The sequence below is a fragment of the Corvus cornix genome, chromosome 1, assembly GCF_000738735.6.
Source record: "Corvus cornix cornix isolate S_Up_H32 chromosome 1, ASM73873v5, whole genome shotgun sequence".
Lineage (NCBI taxonomy): Eukaryota > Metazoa > Chordata > Aves > Passeriformes > Corvidae > Corvus > Corvus cornix.
In genome coordinates, this window is record NC_046332.1 from 55,424,328 (window position 1) to 55,448,246 (window position 23,919).

The 23,919-nt window shown below is 41.9% G+C and overlaps 1 protein-coding gene across 3 annotated transcripts; it reads left to right on the forward strand.

Annotated features, from left to right (window-relative positions):
- Positions 1-48: 48 nt before the first annotated feature.
- On the forward strand, positions 49-23,443 carry RUBCNL (rubicon like autophagy enhancer). Of its 3 annotated transcripts, none has more exons than XM_010400457.4 (16): positions 49-143; positions 958-1,066; positions 3,171-3,279; positions 5,350-6,015; positions 10,385-10,470; positions 13,417-13,627; positions 14,537-14,641; positions 16,625-16,667; positions 17,017-17,149; positions 17,563-17,708; positions 18,453-18,517; positions 19,699-19,937; positions 20,702-20,763; positions 22,018-22,171; positions 22,293-22,383; positions 22,843-23,443. In XM_010400457.4, the coding sequence occupies exons 2-16, from the start codon at positions 995-997 to the stop codon at positions 22,953-22,955; spliced, it is 2,295 nt and encodes a 764-aa protein (XP_010398759.2). In that variant the 5' UTR covers positions 49-143; positions 958-994; the 3' UTR covers positions 22,956-23,443. The 3 variants fall into 3 exon arrangements, with proteins under 3 accessions (XP_010398759.2, XP_010398758.2, XP_010398760.2); XM_010400456.4 differs by lacking the exon at positions 49-143 and adding an exon at positions 294-370; XM_010400458.4 differs by lacking the exons at positions 49-143; positions 14,537-14,641 and adding an exon at positions 294-370.
- Positions 23,444-23,919: the final 476 nt, after the last annotated feature.

Sequence of the window (23,919 nt, forward strand, 5' to 3'; positions counted from 1 at the left end):
GAGCTCAGCCCCTCCCTCTCCACTTCCCCTCCTCAGGAAGCTGCAAAGAGCAACGAGGTCGCTGGCTCTCAGCCTCCCGTTCTCCAAACCAGACAAGCGGAGAGCCCGGCGCTGCTCCTCGGCGGCACTTTTTTCTTGTTTAGGTTTGTTCGGGGTCCTTTGGTTTGGGCCCCGCCACGGGCGGGAGGGAGAGAGGGAGGGGGGTAGGGAGGCCGAGAGAGTGAGTAGGAGGGAGAGAGGGAGGGGGGTAGGCGGGCCGAGAGAGAGAGTGGGAGGGAGAGAGGGAGGGACGTGGAGCGGGCAGGAGGAGGCATTGGCATCGTCGGCGCGGGGGCCCGGCGGACGGGAGGCGCCGGAGTCGCGGCTGCAGGTGGGAGCGGGGAGCCGCGGCCGGGCGGGAGAGCGGTCGGTGCCTTGCGGGGAGCACGGCGTTCCTGGGGCCGCGGGATGTGCCGGGGTCTCCCTCCGGATGCAGCGCTTGCCGAGCCGCGCGGCAGCTGAGCCCTGCCGTGCGCAGGGCTGCGCGGCGTCCCGGGGACATCGCCGGCGTTTGTCATCGCCGCTGCCTGCCCCTACCTGGTACCCGGCGTGGGGGGAGCAGCCTCTGCTGCAGAGGCGGAGCACGGGGGCTTTGCTGCTGCCCACTGCTCTCCGTCTCTTCCTCCTTTTACTGCAATCTGTGAACTACCACAGATCAGTAGTCTTCCTCCTATCCATGTGGAAGGCGTTCCTGTTGAGTTACTTAAAAACAAACAGGCAAACAAAAAACTCCATCTCTGAGTTAGGCGCTTTTTAAAAGCACATTTCCATTGTTGCTGAGCTCTGCTTTTCGGTAAGCTTCTATAAGCATACCAGGTCAGGACGGAAAACAGTTCAGAGTATTAACTGTCGAGTCTGCAAAACAGATGGAGAACCGCGGATAACGCGGTGGTGACTGTAATTCTCTATTGCTTCCAGGTACTTAACAACACCAAAAAATGAAAGCTTTCCCACTATGTCTCTCCATGCAGTAGCACTCGCCAGCTTCAGCAGAACAGAAGTCTTCAAGCACCCCTACTCTGGAAAGGTGAGGCAAGGGAGACCTGTGAATGGTGGCTCAGTGTGCTGGTTAGTTTGGTTCAAAAACCAGCTTTTAGTTGTCAGTGGGTGTAGTAAATTATTTTAAAATGTTGGTGGAGTTAGCTTGGGAAACACAGTCCCAGTATTAGAGGCGGGGGAGGAAAAGGCAGACTTCTCTTATGCTAGGAAGGTGTCAAACTGTCAGTGGGTTTTATTGGTTATGGCAGCATGTTGTGCTTTCCATGCGCTTTTGTTGTTGTTGTATTTCCTTATCACTGCTCTTTAATCGCTTTTTTTTTTTTTTTTTTTTTGCGTTTGTTGGTGGGGAGGTTTTGTGGCTTTTTAAATTTTTCTGTGATGTAGTTATAGTCATAGCATCTTGAAAGGAAATGGGAATCTTACCTGAATTCTCAGACCATTCTGATAAGAACCGAGAGATGGGAGCATTGTTTAAAAAAAAGATAAAAATCTTAAAACTCAACACCCTTAATAGCTGTGCTTACTGATAAAATACTTGCCTTTATCCAGCTGTTGGGCAGTTGGGATACTTGCATCCTAAGAGGTAGAGTCTGTTAATTGCTGGTATTGAAAACAATTTTTTTAAATTTAATAAAATAATTTTAAAATATTTCCTACTTTATCCACTGATATTGACAATATGATATTTATATGGATAAAGCCTGCCTGCATGCCAATTTCTCAAAAGTAGTGCAGAGGAGGAAAAGATAGAAAACACTAGCAGATACTGAAGAGAGTATTTTTTTTAAGAATTAGCATAATTAAATGCTAAATATTTTAAATTAAACATACTATTTTTGGCTTGAAACGTTATTCTCCATTAAAAGGGAAATTCTCTGTGGGTTTTAAGTCCTTCTGCTTTCTGTGGCTTTGAAGCGTATCTGGACAAGATCTGTACTCTGAGTCACCTCAGTCTTCCACGTAGGAAGTGTAGAGGTCAACAACTCAGGTTGGCCAAGGACAGTACGCCTTTAACTCCCTTCTCTTTGTATGGGATCACAGTGTGCAGGAGAGGCTGAGAGGAATCCTATTCGTGCTTCAGTGTGCAGACGTTCTCACTGCTGTGGGGAGAAGGCACAACACCTTGGTTAAGTGCTTTTTAAGGATGTGCATGTAGGAGCAGGGCATCCCTTTCATTTCCCTGGTTTCTGTGATGTGCTCTGCAGGTCCATGACATACTTGAGGCAGTAGGGAGGTGGGGGGACAAATTTTAGGTCCTCACAAGGAATTGATGAGCTTAGGGAGGATACCTGTTGCTTTGCTATCCTCAGTATATCATAGTCTCTTGTTGGAATTAGCCCCTGAGTATCTGCACTAAATTGCTTCCGTGGTTCAGCTTACTCTGGTTTGACAGTATGGTAAATCCAGCTTGAGGGTAGAAATACTGAATTGGAAGCGTCATGACTGCACAAAGTGAAGTGCTGATCTGGTATAAACCTGCTCAGGGAGTTCAAATGTATTCAGAATTTTGGTCAGCTTATACTGGCAGGCTCTTATGCCAGGTTGAGTATTATCTATCTGTGTCACCTCTTGCTTTATGCTGGGTCAGTCACGTTGCTGATGTGAACCACATGTATTGTGTTCTATCAAATTAGGTAATGTGACCACACTTCCTCCCAGTTGTTAGAGCTGGGAGATCAAGCAGCACGTGGATCAGATATTTATGGAGTTGGAGCCTCATAGATTTATACATCTAAATAGGCCAATGCTTCCAGATACAGATTGGTGGTTCCTTGAATTCTTTTCTACTCTATTGCTGTTGTTTTGGTAGATACACAGACATCCTATCCAGCATTTTGTCTCATTTGTGCCTTATGCACATGTTTAATCCTCCTGCTGTGGAGAGTTTGTTTTGGTCACCTGCCTTCTGGAGTGAATTCAGAGGTGCAGAGCTGAGATGCCAGCGCTCTCCAGACAGTGCATGCTTCTGGGGAGATTTTCAGGCAGCCAGAAATGTAGGCACTAGTTAGGTGACTGTCAGCATGCTTCAGAACAGTGTTCTTTCTGCTGGCATGACTGTGAGACTGAGGGTATCATTAGCAGAGTGCTGTTATCTTATAACCAAATTGTCTGCCTCTCTGTTCTCCTTGTAGTTAAACCACGAAAGCCTAAAGGTGGCGTTCACCAACTCAGCATGTTCTTCAAATCCCTCAGTGAGGATTAGCTGCCTTGCTCCAACACCTCAAATCTCTGTCCTTTCAGGTAATGCCAGCTTGTTCCAAATTGCTTCCCTCTGGGGAGTTTAGCTGGTGCTTGTAGTGCTAGCAAAAGCTATCGATGTTTGTGTGTACTAACCAAGTCTAATTTGTTTGAAGAGGGTTCTTTGCGTATTGGCTTTGAGGGTGGTACAACGTTAATATACATTTTACAATTTGCAAGCATGGGTGATTTTTGCCTCTTAATGGTAGTTTCGGCATTTTAGTTAATGCTGACATTTTTCATGTGAGGGTGGATCAGGTTGCCCAGGAAAGTTGTGGATGCCTCATCCCTTTAAGTGTTCAAGGCGTGGTTGGATGGGACTCTGAGCAACCTGGTCTACTGGAAGGTGTCCCCACCCATAGCAGGGGAGTTGGAACTAGGTGATCTTTCAGGAGCCTTTCAGCCCATAAAATTTTATGATTTTTTGATTATAACACTAAATGTTTTGTTTTGCACAGAGATGATGATGTTTGCATCCCAAATTAAAGTATTCCTGTGCAATCAAAATGCCAGTAGTTACCAAAATAGCTTTCTTTTCCTGAAAAGACTGAAATGTTTGTTTGAAAGTCAGCTAGTTTTAATTTTCCCATTCCTGTCCTTATACTGCCATGGCTGGCTGCATTGGCAAGATGTTTCTTTGCAAGTGCAGCCGGTAAAATGTGGCAGTTTTGCTGCTATTTCTGCAAGAGCTTTATCCTGGTAAGTGGCAGGTGACTGATCCCTATTACTAACATATGCTGGCTGGCTGATTTTGACCTAGCTTTACTAGGATAGCTTTGCTAGCAGCTCTTGCAGTATATCTTATATGTGATGTTCTCGTTTTTTTCAGCTTTTTCTTGATGAGCACTGGTCTTTATAAGGACTTGCTGTTCCAAAATACACGGGTTTTTTGTTTTGGTTTTGATCCCTTCAGTAGTAAAGTCTCTTATCATGTAGTTTGAGTGCATGCAGGCTTCCAGGTGAGACACTCATGGAGAAGTTTACTGTTTTCCAATGAGAGCAACCTCTGGGCAAAGTCTGCAGTGTGCAACACTTGCTGCTTTTTCACCAGCAGTGTTTAACATTCCTTGTGGTCCTAACTAGGAGTTCTTTGTCCTGGAAGTGATTCTTCTTGATTGCATCTATTCTTAGAATTTTACAAGTGACTTATCTTCCCCAAAGGAGATAGTTGTTAACTTCATTGTGTTGATGTGGTCGATCTTTCTTCTTTAACTTTGTGTCTAATCTCTCAGTTACTTGGATTATGGCAGTTCCTCTGAGGATTTTTTTTGTTTGTTTATTTTTGGGATTTTTAAATTTATTTTGTTTTCTTCAAGGTATAGTTTTGTTGTTCATATTATCCTTCAAAAGCTACTGGTTGCAGTGCACACTTCTGTGTCCTGCTAATGTTGCTATGTCTGCCACTAAAAGCAGTTTTTCCATTTTCTGTTGACCTACAGTTTTGCAGTAGATCACTTAGGACCTTGGCAGTGCTTTTGATTCTTTCAGAGGCATTATAATGATCTTGCTGTGACAGAGCTAAGTTTGCCGTGGTTTTGTCTAAGTGTTGCCACCCCATGAATTATGGACTGAAGTGTACTTTAGCCATTTCTGCTCTGACTGAGCTGAAACACACAAGCACATTGACTGTGTATTACTGAGTGTATTTTTTGTTACTCCCCCTGCTCTATTATCTTCTATATGTCTCGCTATAATGTAATCTTCTCTTCTATTGGCAGTAGGATCAGTACCTGTATTAGTAATAGTTTTGTTATCCTGTTTTGTAGAACGGTGATGTTTTTGAGCACACTGACAATCAGTCACCATTAAAGTCTTAGCTAATTGTGTTTGGATAGCAGCAGAATACTTTACTGTTGGTTTATTACATAGCCTTTATCAATGACAGAATTGGTTCCTGAGTGCAGAAAGCAAGAGCTTTCTTGCAGGAAGAGGCCGCAGTAAGTGGTGAGTGAATTCAGTTGTTTACTGTCTTCTCACCTGTGTAAAAAACAATATGCATTTTCTTCATGCTGTGTATTAACCTTTTCTTAGTATTGTTTCCTAACCTCTTGTTTTCTTCTATTTTCTGAACAGATGAATCTTCAAGGCCAGCAGTGATTGGACATGCTGGAAGTTTTGGATCATACCCAGGCAGTGCGGAAGCTATCAAAGACATTCTTGTGTCTGTTTTAAATGCATCTGGTTTGAAGCCGTCTTTGGTGTTGGAGCAGAGCACAATGCAGGCAGCTGAGCATCCGGATAGTGATGTGGAACAGTGGGAAGAAAGCAGCACTGGGGATAGCCATGATGACAGTGACAGTGATTCTGCACATCACAACTCTGCCTGTGCACAAACAGACATTCGGTTTACAAGGCCTCGGGCATGTTGGAACAACGCAGACTGTGATTCCCCCAAACCTTCGCTGGATACTTTCTCCTGTCCCCATTATACTGATGGAGATCCTGCTGCTTCCTCCTTGAGTGGTTTCACTCTTTCGGGCATGTCCCCTCTGAAGCGTGACTGCTTTACCCAAGTGACATTAACAGGAGGCACCGTCACATCCGCTGTTTTGCATTCTGGAAAAGAATCTTATACCTCCCCTGAAAGAGACTTGGCTTTCACGAGATTGCTTCCAGATTCAACCGTTGGTAAAGCAGATCTAGTGAAATACCCTTATGCCGTGGAGCCTGCGTCTCTCAGCAACAGTGACAGTGATTCTCCCAGTGGCCCTTCCCAGTCAGAGCCAGTCAATCCAACAGGTAACTTTACAGCTGCATTTTTGTTGTAAGATCTCTGTGCTAGGAAAGACAACTGTAATTGAAGTGGGCCTTATTTATGGTAATTGCAAATTTGACAAATGCTGTCCTTCAAAATAGGAGAGAGGGGAGAAAGAGCTTAAAAACCGAGGAGAACCAGAGGGCTGGACTCGGTAAAATGGGAGACGCTCGTGCTTGCAGTAGGCATCTCTCAGCATGCAGAAATGCTTTTGTAATATTCAGCTGTTGATAAAATGTAAAAATTGCTGAGCCGTGAGCAATGTAGAACATCCACTGAATGAACTTTCTACCAGCTTTATCTTGTCTTCACTGTTGCCCTTTTCCTCCTAGCAGATAGCATGGATTGGGGCACTGAGTAATGAATCATTGGTGTGTGTGGGCTCCCTGGGTCATATTGTGTTTGGCAGGAGCTGGAGGAGAGGGAGTCCTTGGATGCTGGGATTTTGGAGGTAGAGCATTAACATTCAGTTTGTTGTGACTGAATTGGCTTGTTCTGGAGTGGGACTGTTTTTCCTTTTCCCCTTTCCAAGTGTTGGAGGTCTTGGGGCGACAAACCCCCATGTGATATAGAACAGATTCCTTACACCTCTCACCAGTTTTCCAACCATATGGATATTCCTGTGTGTTGTCTGTGAAGAGGACTGGCTGATGGCTGCTAGCAGAGGGTGCCCTTTGAGCAGGGTGCCCCCTGTCCCTGCAGTGTCAGGGGGCTCTGGGCAGTGCAGGCCCGTAGGTGAGGAGCTGTTCAGTGGGAAAGTTCAGCACGTGCCCCTGAGATGGCTGGGGGAGCAGCTGGGCTGGCCTTGGGGCTGTGTGTGTGCCTCCATGAGATGTGCCAGTCTTCCTGGGCTGCAGGCTGGAGTCCCTGCCTTTTGGCTGGGGCAGCAGAACAGTCCCCTCCAGTTTAACACCTAGTATTGACAGTAGCAGCCTTTGGTACAGCAAGATTAAGTATTTGCATTTTGTGTATAAAGGGTGTTAGTTGTATCTAAGGACTTAGTTTAGGACCACAAATAAATTCAGGTGGATGGAGCACCTCTTTTATGAAGACAGACAGAGCTGGGGTTGTTCAGCTTGGAGAAGGCTCCAGGGAGACCTTGTAGCAGCCTTCCGGTACTTAGAGCGGGACTTACAAAAATGGGAAGGGCAATTAGATATTAGGAAGAAATCCTTTACTGTGAGGGTAGTAAGGCACTGACACAGGTTGCCCAGGGACGTTGTGGATGTCCCGTCCCTTTAAGTGTTCAAGGCCAGGTTGGATGGGGTCCTGACCAACTTGGTCTAGTGAGTGATCTTTGAGCAACCTAGTGTAATGGGAGGTGTCTCTGCCCATGGCAGGGGCTTTGGAGCAAGGTGTGTTCCAACCCAAACCATTCTATGATGATAGATTATAGGCTTCAGAAAAATGTTGCAACTGAGGTCTCATTTTTCTACTGGAGTAAAAGCAAAGAGCAGGGAGTGTTCATCCTGCTTTTGTATTATAAAAGAATATTACAAAGGCTAGGTTTTGTTGGTTTGTTTTGATTTGGGTTTTTTTCTTGTCCCTTTGGTGAGTAGTAGTCCTAGCAGAGACGCTCCACTGACCTCCACTTCCAATTTCTGATCCTTTCTAGCTATTCACCTGGAGCTCCTCCAAGGTGTAAGTTGGAGCAAGGTCTCCAACAGGCACGTGCCATTGCAGGACTGTGTGCTCTTAATAACATCTCTGTCATCCAGGACAGGCTGTCGTCAACAGTTCATATGTGACGATGATGGCTGTTTCCGTCTGCTGCCTGTTGCGTTGGCTCCGTGCCTTTGAGAAGTGCCCGTCAGGGAGAAGGAAACCGCACCCAGCAGTTGGGGCTGGCTGAAGGCAGTCACACGTGTTGGGTCTGGAAAACACAGCCCAGGCTCTCAGGGTCAGCTGGGACTGTGAGGCACGTGCGTAAGAACAAATACACTGTGCGTGACTCGACCTTCTGGCACGAGTCAGATGTGTCACAAGCTTGTGTTGGGGTAGCAGCGCTGCTGGCTCTCCAGAAAACAAAGGGAGCAAGGAATCTGGCAGCCAGGTGACTAAAGAAGAGCATCCTTGATTTTACTAAAATATACCCCTTGTAGGAGGCAGGATCCTGTTGGACACTGAACAATGTGGTGTGTTCTGTCTGCCTTAGACTCAGGCTTTTTCTGTACAAAGTGAAAACTTCTGCATTTCTTCATTCCTTGTTGCTTTTAACCATTTAACTTGCTACTGGGTAGCTTGGGTAATGAGGTCGCATTCTCTCCTGCACTATCCAGTACTATGGGGATGTGAAAAGTGAATAGCAAAATGAAAAAGAATAAACATATAATGCCTAATTTGAGGGCAGGAATTACACAATAGCAGTTCATGACTTGCTCTTCTTTTGACTGCTATCTCAGAGATGATGGTTTCTTCCAGGAGAATTGCTGAGGGATGCACAAGATACAAGAAAATTATGTAATATCACTTAAATCAGAATAAATTTTTTTTTTCAGTGGGATTTAATTTTTGTTTAGTGGGATTTTCTGCTGGTCCCCTGAAATTCCTACTAGGCCTTGTTCGTATGTGTGAGACCACCAGAGAATGGCCCTTATTCAACCTTTTGAAAAGGCTCTGTAACTGTTAATGAAGAGCTTGTGACTGAGTTCAGTGTTTTCTGGGGGCTTTGTTGTGGCTGGTGTGTCACTGACAGTTCACAGGCTTGTTCTTGCTTTTAACCCCTATGCACATCAAGGCTACTTCCTTCTCTGGCTCTTAGGGCTCTTTCTGCAGCCCCAGCAGCCTCCTGGCAACAGTGTTCAGGAGCAGAAAGGCAACCAGATAATTTTTCTGCATCAGACCCAGAGCTGCATCCCATTGCTGGATGTGCTGGGCTTTTTCCCTGTGCTTCTTTTACATTCTTTTTACTTAAAGATACAAGTGGGATGCAAGATGTAAGCAAAGGAGAGAGCTCCCATTAGATTTCAAAATTATATTTAAGATGAATTGCGTCTTATGTTTTAAAGAGAAAGGAATAATTTTCCCATTTCCTTATTTCTGCTTATTGTTTTTAGTCGAGAGAGTAGTGTTTGTTATCTTAACTGATGAGAACGTAGTCTTTATCAAGCTATAGAGTTTACCTACTAAGATGAATCATCAGGTAGGTATGAAAATAACTTAATTAGGCCATTGAATCTGTTTTGAAAAGTCATATTGTGAGTTTTTCCTTCATGGTATACACAATAGAGGTATTAATAATTCTGTACAAAAACTCCTTCTGTGTCGCTACACTTAAGCACAGTATTGACTTTCTAGCCTGATGTCATCGACGCTCAGGGAAGTGTTTCTTTAAGTAAGGTAATATAAATAATTCAAACTAAGCCTGGGAGTCAGTGCCCCTTAGTTGGAGAAAAGGTTTACATAAATTATGATCATATTTTGTGGGAACTCTTTAGCCTGTCTGTGACTTTTAAACAAAATTAGGAAGGGCATTTTTTAAAAATAAAAAGCCATTGATTAAGATGTGCTCTTTGCAAAGGCTTTAAATGGTGTTTGTGTGGTGGCCATTTGCCACGACATATGGTCTGTTTTATCCTGTAAACATCATGAGAGTGAAACAGAAACAGTGTGAGTTCAAGGTCCAAGAAGAGGTAGTAAACACCATTAAACACGATGTGTGCTCTGCTGTACAGTGAAAAGCTCTTATCGGGGAAAAAGAGATAAATTTTATTTCATATACTCATCAGTGACAAAACTGCACTTCTGGGAAGCAAGGAATACTGGACATACAACTATTCAGTATGGGTTGAGTTTGGAAGCAGGAGCGAGACTTCCTCAGGGTATAGAAACATGATGGCAAAATGTTTTCCAAGCTTATTGTAGTTACACAATGTTAGAAGTGATATGGTGAATCTTTTAAAGCTGGTGCATCTCTCTGCATGCCCAGACAGCAGTGAGATTTGTGTTTCTTCCAGCAACTCTGAATGAGCAGAGTGCAATGTTAGCTGGCTGTGTCACCAACTGCAGAGCATCGCTGCCAGTCCAGGCTCAGGTTCTGTTTGTGGCTGTCCCCAGCAGCTCAGGCCATTGCTTGGAGAGAACTGGTGTGGGAATGCAGTGGTGCTATCACAGCGCACAGCATTTAAACCGTGTTTCTCTGGTAGTTGCTGTTCATGCTTCAGGTTGCCAGAGTGGTTCAAATGCCATGTTTCTCTCATTTTTCTCCTCCTTAGCTTCCACCACAGCCTCCAGCCTCAATAGTGTTCAGTTTTGGGGAAAAAAGTTTGCTTTGCTTTCTGGAAGTCACTGTGCACGCATTGTGGGAGCTGCAGAGAAAGAAGTAACTAATAAAAGTTCTTGTTATACCCACAGGTTCTACTTCCTCTTTGAACATAAGTGCTATACCCTTGAATCGTTCATTGCAGGACATCTGCATGCTTCCAGAGGATGTGGAAAAGGTGAGGACAACAAATGTTATTGTCATAATGTTTTTTACGTTTTATTGTGGCAAAAACAAATGACAAGAAGTATTTCTCAATAAAAGAACTTCCTGATAGATGTACTAATCTTCACGAATACACTATTTTCCCTCTTCTTGCCCTCTATGAGTGAACCTACAAATATAAAATGCCATTTCATAATTTGTTTTCCACTCTTGACCCATTAATTAAACAATTTAATTATTTTAAAATAATGGAAATATATATAGGAACAATGTACAATTCTCCTTTTCATTCCATCATTTCCGCACACATTCCTTGAAAACAAACTTTAACATTAGTAACTTTTAAGTTATATTAGAATGTTGCATAGAATTTGTTGCAGCTGCATACATATGGATGGGATTTACCTCATGCTTTTACTGTCAAAAGGTGGGGAGAGGATGGGTTTTTCTGTGTGTGTGCTTATGATGAGCATGTGAGATTTGCTGTCAAAGAATTACTGCCACACATAACTCTGTGTGCTAAATGTCAATGTTTTCCAACAGTGGAAAAAGAGGGGTTAATGGATTGCAATGAGTAGGATTTAATATAGAAGAGCTTTAAAAATGTGCCTAGAAAAGGAGATTTTTTTTGCTGGACTGTTTGCATGTGGTCCCATGTCCTGGGCTCAAGAGGTAATCACCTTTGTGCACAACACTGGTTTTACTGGAGTGGCTAGTTCTGCATTTGATTTGAAGCTCTCAGCATCCGTAAGGTGCACTTCAGACAACTAAACCCACTCAATAAATCACACACTAAAACTCAACAAACTTGAACTAGCTTTTCATGTTGCTTTTTATGAAAGGTGTTTCAGAAAGGAGATGAAGTTTCTCAGTCTGTAATGTGGGACCTAAACCAAAAGTAATTTGCTTTCAGACACCAGGAGACCAGTGAGTAGGTATCTGGATTAGAAACCACAATCTGAATGTTGAGTGAGGCAAGATTTTATCAGCTACTACCACTGTGCAGAGACTGGGGGTTGATGGGATTACAGGTTAAAAGATAGTGAGAGCTCAGTCCATTATGAGCAAGGCTTCCATTAAAAAAAACCCAACCAAGCAAAACCCCACAAAACTCCAAATACTTTCAGCTTGTGAAAGAATCTCTTTGAACTTTAGGACTGAAAACTAAGGTACCTGTGGTTTCAGCAAGTTCTGGAGTTGTAGCTGTGTGCCAGGAAGGAAATGGGTCAGATAATCTTAAAGGGGTTTTCCACTGATGTGAGTGGGAGGGAACAGAAATGAGAAAGTTGGTGTGTCACAGTTGAGTTGGGACTGCTTTGTAGGGTGAGGGATCTATCAGTAGGCAGAGCTGAGAGCTGATAGTCATGCTGAGTACAGGAGTCACTGTATTCTGTTTCATCTTGCAATGCAGCTCTCTCAGATATGCTCATAATTGCTTTTATCAGCAGGGCATGCTGATAGGCTGTGCTCTGCCACTAATTTGAGACTTTTTGAATCTTCAGAGTAAGAGATCTCTCCCAAAAGGAGAAAGAGCTTTTTAATTATTTCTTTGCTAGTGGAAAGATAGCAAATTCCTGGACTCTTAAAGTTCACTGAAAGTTGTCTCTGGAGAAACTGTGCACCAAGCAAGTAATATTAATTAGTGTTGGGGAAAATATAAAAGTCTCTTCAAACACCCACAGGGACTTGGGTGCTCTCTAATGCTGAGATTAATCTTGTCGACATGTATTTGTCTGTGAGCAGTGAGAAAGCTGTGCTGTCTGTTGAGCTCCTTAGGATTTAGCTATTCCTAAACACTGATGTTTTTCTTCATGGTTCCCATACAAGTTGAGGGGATGTAATGAATACTGATGTCGAGTGGTACAATTTTCTGAACATAAGCCACTTTTACAAAGCTTTAATTATCCTGCACTCAGAATCTCTAGCCTTGGATACTGCCATAGCTTTTTAGATGTAAGTTTAGGTTTGCACATGGTAGTTGAGGGGAGAAAGGGAGAGTATCCTGGGTGTCTCTGGGTTTCCACCTGGGTGCCTGAGTACAACTATCTCTCCACAATGTATCCACTTTTGTGCTGAGACTGGTCTGGGGCCTATGCCAAGGCCGTCAGCAGTAGCTCAGATGGGGCTGGTGGGATGCTCTGTTAGACCTCAGGAACCAAGGGATGCAGCAGTGATATTAGGACAGGGACCCCCAGATTTGTGTGGATGTCTCATTGGTCCCTTTTCCTAGAGAATGGGTGACCAGGGCAGGCAAGATGGCAAGTGTCATCATGAGGAAGGGTTGTGTGGTTTGGAAATGCTACAGTGAAGCTTTGGAACAGCTACCTTTTATTTAAGGCAGTGGAAAGCCCAGGGCAGCCAGGTTTCCACTTACTCTTATCACAGTCTTTCTATGTAGCATTGAGCTGACTGTGTAAGATATCTCACTGCGTATTCCCTACTTCACTGCCCTAACTCTTAACGCATGAAAACCTTTTCCTAGCTCCTGTACTTCCCACCACCTGAAGATCTACACTCCATTCAAAACTTGCCACTTCTGGCCCCCTCCAGCTAGCATGTGTGCAAAACTGCTTGTACACATTGTCTTGAAATTAAATCATGTTAAATAGGTTGCATACTAAATAATGCAGTGTAACTAGAAGACTACATCTCTGAAATGCATACATATATATCAGTTAGTCATGTAATCAAGTTCATTTTTATCTAATACATGGGTAAGATAAAAGTAAATTGTATGTTATAATCAAGGGTGAGACAATTATCTGGGCAGTTGCCTTTTGCATATTGTTTCTGGATTGCCCTTGGGGTGGTTTTTTTGAATTTAGATAAAAGGTCAGGCATGTTTACATTTTTATTTATGGAGTTGAAAAAGTATGGGGGAAAAATTATATATTCCACTTAATCTTAACTAAATATCAAATATGCTGTGTACTAATGAGCATTTTAATCTTGTGTCCAGGAAAATGCACACTTTTTTGTTGCAGATATGATTATAGCATCACTAGAAAAAATGAAATGTAATATCCTAAGCCAACAGCAAGCAGAGTCCTGGGGTGTGGAGGAAACAAGTGGATCAGATGGCAGCTATCACACTGATTCGGAGTTATCTTCTTACCTTGGAGTGAAGAAGTCTGATTCTTCTGTTACCTCTTCAGACAGTGGTTATGAAGGCAAGTTACTTAATCTAGAACATAACCTTGTCTGAAAGCCTTTGCTGTTTGTTTCCATGCAAGCAAATACCAAATAAATTGGGGCATTGCTTGGAACCAAATCCTGTTACCTTCCTTGAGTCTCTGGAGAGCTGGGTCCATTGAGGATCATTATGCCACAAGTGTTTTTCCTGTGGGTCACATACTTCCTTTTGGATGTTCACACCTGTGTTTTATTAATTATAATTATTTTTTACATTAAAATGAAAATGTAAGGTTTAAATGCCACAAGCCAAGCATGACTCTCCACAGAGTGTGCCTGTAGCTGGCTGTTTTTCTTTCTCTGCTTAAATCCAGTGGTTTTTTGTTTTGTGGATTTTTTTTTTTTTTTGTGGTAGTATTTGCAGCTTGGCTCTTTCCTTTTGTGTTTGCTTCTGCGGTATGCAGATTAGGCCATGCAGTTGATTTGAGTGAGACTTCCCAGAGTATTCATTCACATATAGTTTAAGACAAGATAATAAATACTCCTGGCATTATAATGCTTGAGTCAGCACATGCATTTTTAAGTAGATTTTAGTCTCTTGAATAGTACAGATCTTAGTGATGAATCTTAAGTCTAAAGTCTAAATTACATGACTTCTGTGGAAAAATGAATGGTGTTCTTGGACATGAGAAGGGGAGACACCACTGGTAATGTAAAAAATTGGGGGTTATCACTACAAGATTCTGGCTAAGTAACTGCAGGACATGCACTGTATGACAGACTCCCAAGAACTGGCCTCTTCTGTGTATGTATAAAAACAACTAAAATTGCTCTATAAATGCAGTCTGTGTGCTAAAGTCTTGGTAAGTGATGAAAAATGTAAACAGAATTGCAGCTACTTATAGATGCTGGAAAGGTTTAACTGATCTTGTCCTTGTCTTGGACAGGCTGTGCTTTGCTGCCTGTCAGCTCCCCAGTGCATCTACCATCACATCATGAGGTTACCAGATTTTGTTGCCACACTGACTCAGAGGATGAATATGTAATTATTGGTGAGACTTTAAAATTGTAACTGTAGAAACAGATTTATTGTTCAGTTGAATCTATTCCATTGTTTGGGAATTCTCTTGATTTAGTAAGATGTTATTGTAGGAGAAATAACATGAGAAAATGGGAACAATTATGTATGTGTAGCTCCTTATTACAGCACATGCAGCAATACCAGACTGCTGCAGGATTTCCTTTCTAGGAAAGAATATCTTTTCTGGTCTGAGAGTGTGGTGAGCTGGCCCTGGCAAGGTGACCACCAAACCACTCTGACACTTCCCTTTTCCATTGGAAAGGGAGACAAAACATAACAAAATGCTTGTGGGTTGGATAAGGACAGAGAGATATCACTCACCAAAAACTGTCACAGACAAAACAATCAACTTGGGGAAATAAATTTATTGCCAATCAAATCAGAGTAGGGTAATGAGAAATAAAATCTAATTTTAAAGCACCTTCCCCCCCACCTCTCCCTTCTTCCTGGGCTGAACTTCACTCCCAATTTTTCTATGTCTTGGGACTTCCCACACATCCTGTCAGGAGACTGCTACAGCATGGGCTTCTTCCCTCTAGGTCACAGCCTCCTTCAGGCATCCTCCTGCCCCTGCCTGGGCTTCTCCACAGGCTGCAGGTGGATCTCTGCTCTGGTGCCTGGAGCACCTCCTGCCCCTCCTTCTCCACTGACCTTGATGTCTGCGGCGCTGTTCCTCTCACATATTCTCACTCCTCTCTCCAACTGCAGCTGTGCAGGGTTTTTTTCCTCCCATCTTGACTCTGTTATCCCACAGGCACTACCACCATGGCTCATGGGCTCAGCCTTGGCCCATGGTGTGTCCCTTCTGGAGCTGGCTGGCATTGGCTGTCTCAGACATGGGAGAAGCTTCTGGCAGCTTCTCACAGAAGCCACCGCTGTAGCCCCTCCTGCTACCAAAATCTTGCCATGCAAACCCAACAGAGGGACTGAAGTTATGTCTAAGGATTAAACCAAAGCAATGTGCATGAATAAAGTGTGAAACTGGCACAACCTCAGTCCACTATAGCAACATTGTTTGAGAGAATTGATTATTTGCTAATGAAACAAATTGACTCAGTTTTAGGCAGCCTCTCCCTCTGCTTCAGGACTAGAGCTGAATGTCTCTGTTCTCTTATGTGCTTTGCTTCCCCTTAGGGCATCCTGAGTTTAGTTTGGTTTGCTTCTGGTTTTTAGACATACAGAAATGGAAACCCTTAAAAGTAGTCTGTGCAGCTTTTAACCTCTGTTTTATCTTCTCCTGATAACAAATGGATTTTTATTGTTCTCTCTGGTTTTAGAGACTTATTTTTTCCTGTCATCTTTCCCTGATCTAGAAATGAAGAACAAACTCCCAAAAGACTGCATACCTAGTAGCAAGAGTTACTTTGAGATGTATAAATGGGGAAACATTTGTCTTGAGAGCAATAAGCATGGTCAAAACTAACACTACCAATGTGAACACCTTGTTGGCATAAGCATATCGTGTCTGTGTAAACATAATGAAGTGTGTCCTTTAATTGCATTAATCTCACCTGTTACTAATGTGTTTATAGCATTAGCTGGTATGTTTGTGATTGGTGTCTCCAAATATCTGTCAGTGTCCAGAAAAATTAACGTGGCCTCTCTTGGCTCTGTACATTATTATTTGAGTGCCTTCTGGCTGGACCTTGACCAGCAGGCACTTAGTCTCTCCTTACAATTTCAGCTCTTGAAGGCAGGCCCATGTTGATTATAGGATGCAAAGGCATTAGGGAGTATTCTTCATCATGTCAAAGATATGCAGGGGAGATAAGACTCCTTATGCCTGTTTTACAACTAAGGCTGAGGTTATTTCCCACATCCAACAAGGATGTTGTAAAGATGAATATATTTGAAACTGACACTGTGGTAAGACAGAAAGTAGATTTAAAATGGTGCTGAGTAACAGATGCTTTGTTTCTTAAATGGCTTGATAAAATTTTCTCCTTTATTGCAGAACTTGAAGACCTTGAAAATCTGTCTGTTACCCCTGATAAAAGGTGTGTATCCTTAATAGTCCCATGGCACTATCTTTTCTGCTGGAGCAGTTTTCTTGTGGTTCTTCTGGCTGGGGCTGGGAAAGATGTGGGAGTGGGAAATTGGGCCCTCTCAAGGAGGGGGAAGGAATGCTGCTTGACAGCAAATGTCTCTTGATGCTTGGCTTAACAGTGTTTCTCTGGTCCCCCAGTCTTGCTGGAGGGTGGTGTCTGTGGCTCTTTGAGGGCCTGGGTGTATCAAAGAGGGTAGGAATGAAGGAATGGGAGAAAAGTTTTCAGGGATGCAGAAAAGGCAGCAGAGATTCTGATGACATGTTGCTGTTTTTCACTGACAGTATTCCTTACCTTTCAGATCATCTTTTGAACCAGGCAGCAATTCTGCTGAGGCAACAGCCCAGGAGTTGTGCAGAGCTTTCAGAAAATACTGGTTGCAGACAGACTCTGCAGTTCAGCTGTCTGGTTGCCTGAGCTCGTCTAAGCAGAGAGTGAGTCTGATCTGAAAACAACGAGCTCTTTATTCAATTCCCCAAATAATCATGGTCTCACTGCAGCTGCTTCACTGCTAGGAGAAGGAGGAAGCTACATTTAAAAAAAAAAAAAAAAGAAAACAAATACAGATGAGTGCTTACAGTTTTTTAGTTCACTTTATCTAAATTTTTAGAAAATGTCTTCTCTCTCTAGCAATTTTCAGCACATTTAAAATGTGTAGTTGTGAACAATCAGGATGTGCTTTCTTCTGGGACTGATATGAGGGAGTTTGACTGAGGGGGCATTACATGCAGGTGAAAACTGAACTTTAAAATACCAGAATATAAAGGGAGATAAACATCTCCCATAGCATTTAACCTATGTCTAGCTGATGGGCTGGTTGTCTTCATGAGCTTGTCTTTCCCAATAGTCTGTGCTGAAAGAAGAGATTCCAAGAGAACTTGAATCCAGTTTGAATCTGGCTGAAGAAATAAAGATCATATCCAAGTTAAGAGGATCTTCTGGCTGGTCCCCACCAAGATCACAGATTATATTTAATATTCATCCTTCAGTCAAGTAAGTTTTGAGGGATCTGGGCATTGTCATTTAGTATATGATGGGGAAAGCTGATGGAAGGAGCTTGGGTGATTAACAGATCTAGTGCACGTGCAGATGATCTGTGAACATATCTAGAGCTGGTGCATGGCACAGCCTTCTGCAATGTCTGTCACCAGCCTCACTAGGAAACAGATGGCATCTTTTTCCCACTCTTGGCATGCTGTGATTGGCACAGGATGTGCAATTTTCCATGTGATAATACACGTACTCTTTGGTGTTATGGTGGCAGTGTACTTAGCTCCTGAAAATGTCATTTTGTGACAGTACCTGGAGAATATTCTTGACTTTCCCCACTTTCCTGCTAATATTTTATGGATAGCTGGTTTTCAGGAAGTGGGGGGAGGCACCAGGTCATGTGTGAGGAAATAGCTGTTTCACCCTATGTCAAATGCTGTTAAGTGCAGACAGTAGGCAAACTGGCTGTTCCCGGGTTACTGCAGGTTCAGTTGCTTTTTCTGTTGCAAATGTGGATTTTCCATCTCCAAACCCCATGATATTGATGCCACCTTAAGAAGTGGAAAATAATTTAGGTATTTCAACAAGCATTACAGAATCTCCTTTCTTCATGTGGAGGAGTAGGAGTCAGCTCCTGAGGTGGACATTCTCCCTGTTGCCAGTGTAGCTCTTTTGCACTTTGGAAGAACGTTAACTAAAACTGTGGTTTTGGTGCTGAAAGGTCTAACTATTTGCTTTTGTATACAGGAGAGATGCAGTGGTGGCTGCTCAAAACTTTACATGTGTTGGTTGTGGAACCCCGATAGAAAGCAGTAAGTATTACCAAAACTGGCAAAAAAATCCCCTAATAAATGCAGTACTAGTCATCAGATTATAATCCTCACCAACACAGATATACCACAATTTTTAAATTATCTGAGCTAGAAGGAAAATCTCATTGTTGGATGTGCCTGCAACAGTAAAACAGACAGTGGGATCTTTCCAGCGTCTGGAATTTTTCATACAATACAGAATACAATATTTGATAGATGTCCTTCTTATACACAATAAAAATTTAAAAAGTCAACCACAAAACAGAAAAAAACTATTAAAAAAAGCAAGCTTCCAGGCTGGAAAGTGCTGATTTTACATAGTTGGTACTTTTAATAATTCTTTCCCTGTGCCAATTTAGACATTCCCAAAAGTCTCTAAAAAGAGACTTCGTGCAAGCTTATGGAATCTGTGGTTTTGTTCTTTTGGGGTGTCTCTTTAAAAGTTTTTGTTTCATTAGATCTTGATCACAAAAAATCTTGCCTTTTTTTTGTTTGTTTTTGGGGTTTTTTGTGTGTGTTTTTTGGTTTGGTTTTTTTTGTTTGTTTGATTTTTGTTTTGTTTTTTGCTTTTTTTGTTTTTTGTTGTTGGGGTTTTTTTGTTTCTGATATTTTGTGAGAACTGCTTGAAAGCACAATGATTTAGAGAACTGACAAACAGACCTTACCTAAGAAATCTTTGAAGTGGCACTTAAGTCTTGTTCTGGGTCAGCTCACAAGAGCAGCGTTTGTTATGGCCTGTAAAGTATCAACAATCGATGATGGCACATTAACTTGAGCAAATAGGAGATGCTGTAATAGCTGGGAAAAACTCCACAAATCTCTTGATGTAAAAAAGTATTATACAAACATGACTCCAAAATTGGTGCAAGTATTTTTGTTGTGTATTTCATCTAGTGTTCCTTTTGTGGGTAAAGCAACAGGGGTTTCACTAAGATCTTATGTTGATAATTGTAATCAGTTGAACAAATGTGGAAATGAGGAAAGCTTTGTTTTAATGCCAAGTATAAACCTTGTACATGTGTTTACCACAGTAATAAAACCCCCCACTTTAAAAATAAAACAAAAAATCCCTTTCCCTTCATTCCAGTAGATGAATTATTCAGACAGAATAGACATACAGACAAGAGTTATGTCCCATAAGTTTTTAAAATCTTCACAATTTCATTGCTGTCTACCTGCAGAATATATCAGGAGACTCCGCTATTGTGACTACCTGGGGAAATACTTCTGTGACTGCTGCCACAGCTATGCCCAGTCTTCTATTCCTGCTCGAATACTTTCCAAGTGGGATTTCAAAAAATACTATGTGTGCAACTTCTCCAAACACCTACTGGACAGCATATGGCAGCACCCCATTTTCAATGTGTCGTGTATTAACAAAACCCTCTACACAAAAAGTAAAGAAATGGACAGGGTCAGGGTAAGTGTGGCCATTTTTTTTTAGGAATTTCTGGGTCTGAGAGTTTCAGGAAGAATTCCTTAGGGCAGGATGTCCTGTGTGTGTATGTGGTAAGGAGGAGGGTTTTTTTTTTCTGATTTATCCTATCGCCAGTTCTGGGACTTGCCCTCTTTTCCCTCAGGTGAAGGGGGCAAAGGGAGGCATTTCCAACCTGTGCCAGAGGTCTCCTTAGCCCTGTTGTCTTTGGGAGATGTTTCCTTAGTGATTTCCAGTTTTAGTTCATGTTAGGGAGTTGGTCTCCTGCAGTAAATATTTACATCTTCCTGGCTTTTGGCTGTTGGAAAGTTCTGTAATTTTTCAGTGACTCCTTAATTTTGTGGGCCATTAGGGGAAACACCCTTAGCTTATGTAAGAGCTGTACCTCCTACTGCTTCAGGAAGAGTGTTCTGCTGAAGATTACAAGTAGGCATGTGTTCCCTTCTTGGCTGAGGAGACACTTACCTGTTCTTCCACAGATGTGGGTCTAGCATGCATCAAGACCTGCAGCCATTTTTGGCATTAGGACTTGCTTCACTTGTCAGGGAATAAAAATAGCCTTTGCCTGCCTTTGGCTTTTGTGCATTAGAAAATCCATTTGTTTAATTCTAGGCTAAGTGTAAAGTTTAGTTTTTTAGGTGTGGTTTGGTGTACTTGCTGACTCAAATAGTGGTGTTCCTCACTTATGAATATATAAATGCAATGCTTTTAATTTAAAAATGATTTTGTTTTTCTCCTCCATCTTTTAGGAGGTGCAAGAACAGCTTTTTCATTTAAAAAAGCTTTTGAAAACCTGCAGGTTTGCTGAAAGGTATGGACTGTGATAATGCATGAAAAATAGCTTCGTAAAATGTACATGACCTGCTTATAGAGCCTTCTTCTCTAGAGGCATTTGGGTGCCATTTTAAGTAAGTTGATACGATCATTAGAGAGCTCCAATAACAAAGCTGCCTTCTATTGTACTGCAAATGTTGAATGCAGTACAAGTGGTGGCTGTTTGTTGTAATATAGTTTGGTTTTAAATGTTGAATGATTTTAGTTAGGTGTGTATTTTTTCCTGTTCCGTCTCTCTTAGGTTCTCACTCATTCTTAAAAGCTCAAAGATACTTATCTCTCTGAGAATATTTGTCTTTAAAAAATGTTGGGTTTTTTTAAATTAACAAGTATGTTCCTTAAGCATTTAAAGATTTCTTCCAGAAATCTGTCATAATGCTAAATTCAGTTTATTCTATAAAAATATTCATATGAAAGTAGTAGTAACCGAAAGTGATAAAGGCCAAAACATGGCCTTACTTGTTGCTAGAAGTGAAAGATTTTTGGTGTTCACCTTCCCAAACTGTGGGCATAACTAATACATAGTCATGTGAATAATAAGACTATCACTTCAGAATTGCTGACCTTTTTAAGAGCAGGTATAAGCAAAATAAGATATAAGAGTAGGTTCTGTTTTCCCTTTGACATAGAGCTCTTCTTTATGCATCAGTTACATGTTGTTCACCAAACTCAAGCAGAAATGTGTTTTTGTCTCTCTTCTGTTCAATTCCCTGTGATTCCATTACCGAAATAAGTATTAGGATCGTCATTGTACCTTCTATCTGCATCAGTGATAGTTTAAAAGCAATATCTCTATTTCCAGTGTTCACTTGCTCAGCACAAGTGTATTTTCACCCAGTAGTGACCTGTGCAGGATAAAACCACTCAAAGTTCTCTTTGCAAAGAAAATAAATAAGCCTAGCTTATTATATTAGATACTATATGGGATTTTTGCCTACTGTTCCTGAGGTAGGAGAGAACCCTTTACACATTATTTAAGGATTGCTGGGATAACTGTGCATCGCAGCTCCAAAGCCTGAGGAATGCGTGTTTAAAGCAGATAATTTATTCTAAATCCCAAACCTTCCAATTTTTATTACAGCCACCTCAAATTGGGAGGGGAGGTAGGATATAGCATGAACTTGCCTTGTAAAATCCCCATGTGACTAGAGAAGTGAAAGAGGCTTATTCTGGAAATACACTTGAAAAACAACTTTTTAAAATTTTAACTGGGTTTTATTTCTCTTTGCAGTGTGCTGAAAGAATTTGAACAGGTCCCCAGCCATCTGACAGAGGAGCTGCATCTCTTCTCACTGGATGATCTGGTGAAGATCAAACGAGGGCAGTTACTGCCCCTTCTTAAAGACATTCTGAAGAGCTCCACCTCTCATGTAGATGGCTGTGAGGTAAGGAAAAAACAGGGCTTTTAGTGTCCTTGCAGCTGCTACTGTAAGGAGATATCCCTGCTACCATTCCCAAATGATTTTTTTCTTAGGTTTCAATTCAAGCTTTTTGCTGTCGTTGTAGCTCTGTCAAGCGAAAGGGTTTATCTGTGAATTCTGTCAGAGTGCAGACCTTCTCTTCCCATATCAGACTGCCAAATGTAAAAGGTGCACAGGTATGTTCCAGACTGAATGTTTTTCTTTCTTCCTTGGGGGAATTTTGGTGTATAGAACTGTTTAGACTTATTTTAAACATTGAGAACTAGCTTCACTGAGAGCATGTATATTTGGAAACCATGGGCAATGTGTATCTTTGAAAACCAGCCTGTGGCAGCTGTTTTGTATCAGTGAATTCAGAGAGCAAAACCAGGGATTTGCCTGGCCATGGTTATGCTTGTAGGGGGAGGCTATTTTTTGGGTCTACGCATGAGAGAGCTGTTTTATCAGATCTTGCCAGCATTCATTGTAAATTATCACAGTGGTGGTTGTTGTCCTGGCCTTGCACTGCTTCTGTTTACTTTTGTACTGATATGTACGTGATAGAACATCATTCAAGGAACACAGCTGTTGATTCATTTTTTTTAAATTCTGCTTTTTTTTTTTCTCTCTCTGAATGCTACTCTGTATGTATAAAGAGTGCAAAACATGCTTTCACAAAGCATGCTTCAAGTCTGGAGGCTGCCCCAAATGTCTGCGGATCTCAGCTCGGAGAACGCTTTCAGAAACTCCATCACTGGTGCCTCAGTGAAACTGGATTCCTCTGACTGCTGACTTCAGAAGATGCTCAGAGCCAAATCTTCAGGTGCATGACTAAGAGTTAAATAATGTTGTTTTAGACATTAGTGTTTTTAATGCATGTCTCCTTTATGGGGGGTAAAATAAAAAAAAAATAGACAAAAAACAAACATTAACTTTATTATCCTCATTGAAAACTCACCCTAAAGGAGTTTCATCTTGACTGGTGACAGACTGGATGTTAATTTTTTGGGAAGCCTTTTGTTGCTGTTTTGTCCTTGTATGTAAGATTTTTAATACTATATTTTTTCATGTAAAAATGATTCATCTCTGTAATTCTGCAGATAATGTATAGATAGTAAGTGAGCGTTGGAAGTCCTTGCCTGCATTCAATTTTGGAAATTGGGGGAAAAGTGGTAAAGCACAAAATCGTTCTCTGAAAAGCTCTACAATAAATGGAAAAGACTTGTCTGCAAGTTTTAGGCAGATGCTAATCTGAAATTGTTATGGCAAATGCTTATTGTGAACCAATGAATTTTTTCTTTAAACACATCTATGCAACAGCTTGTGGTGGGTTGACTTGGCCTGCTGCTAGGTGCTCACCCAGCTGCTCTCTCACCCCATTCCTCAAGAGGACAGAGGGAGAAAATAAGGTGGAAGAGCTCACAGGTTGAGATACAAGCAGGGAGGTCACTTGCCAACTACTAGGTGAAAAAAAACCCTGAATTGGAGAAAATTAAATGTATTGTAAGTTAGAAATTGAGTAGGGTGGTTAAAAGCAAAGACCAAACCAGTAATTTTCCCTTACCTCACCCACCCATTTTCCAGGCTGAACTTTACTTCTTCATTCCCAATTTTTCTACCTTATAGCCTGCCCCAAGCAGTGCAAGGCAGACGGGGAATTTGGGTTGCTGTCAGTCCATAACTGCTCCTTTCTTTGCTCCTGCCTCCTCACACTTTCCTCTGCTCCAGTGTGA

Bases quoted from the DNA above. Each gene is read 5' to 3' on its own strand.
- RUBCNL (XM_010400457.4), top strand. From the start codon at position 995: ATGTCTCTCCATGCAGTAGCACTCGCCAGCTTCAGCAGAACAGAAGTC. The intron at 3,280-5,349 runs GTAATGCCAGCT...TTTTCTGAACAG, and splicing joins TCAAATCTCTGTCCTTTCAG to ATGAATCTTCAAGGCCAGCA. The intron at 18,518-19,698 runs GTAAGTATTACC...GTCTACCTGCAG, and splicing joins TGGAACCCCGATAGAAAGCA to AATATATCAGGAGACTCCGC.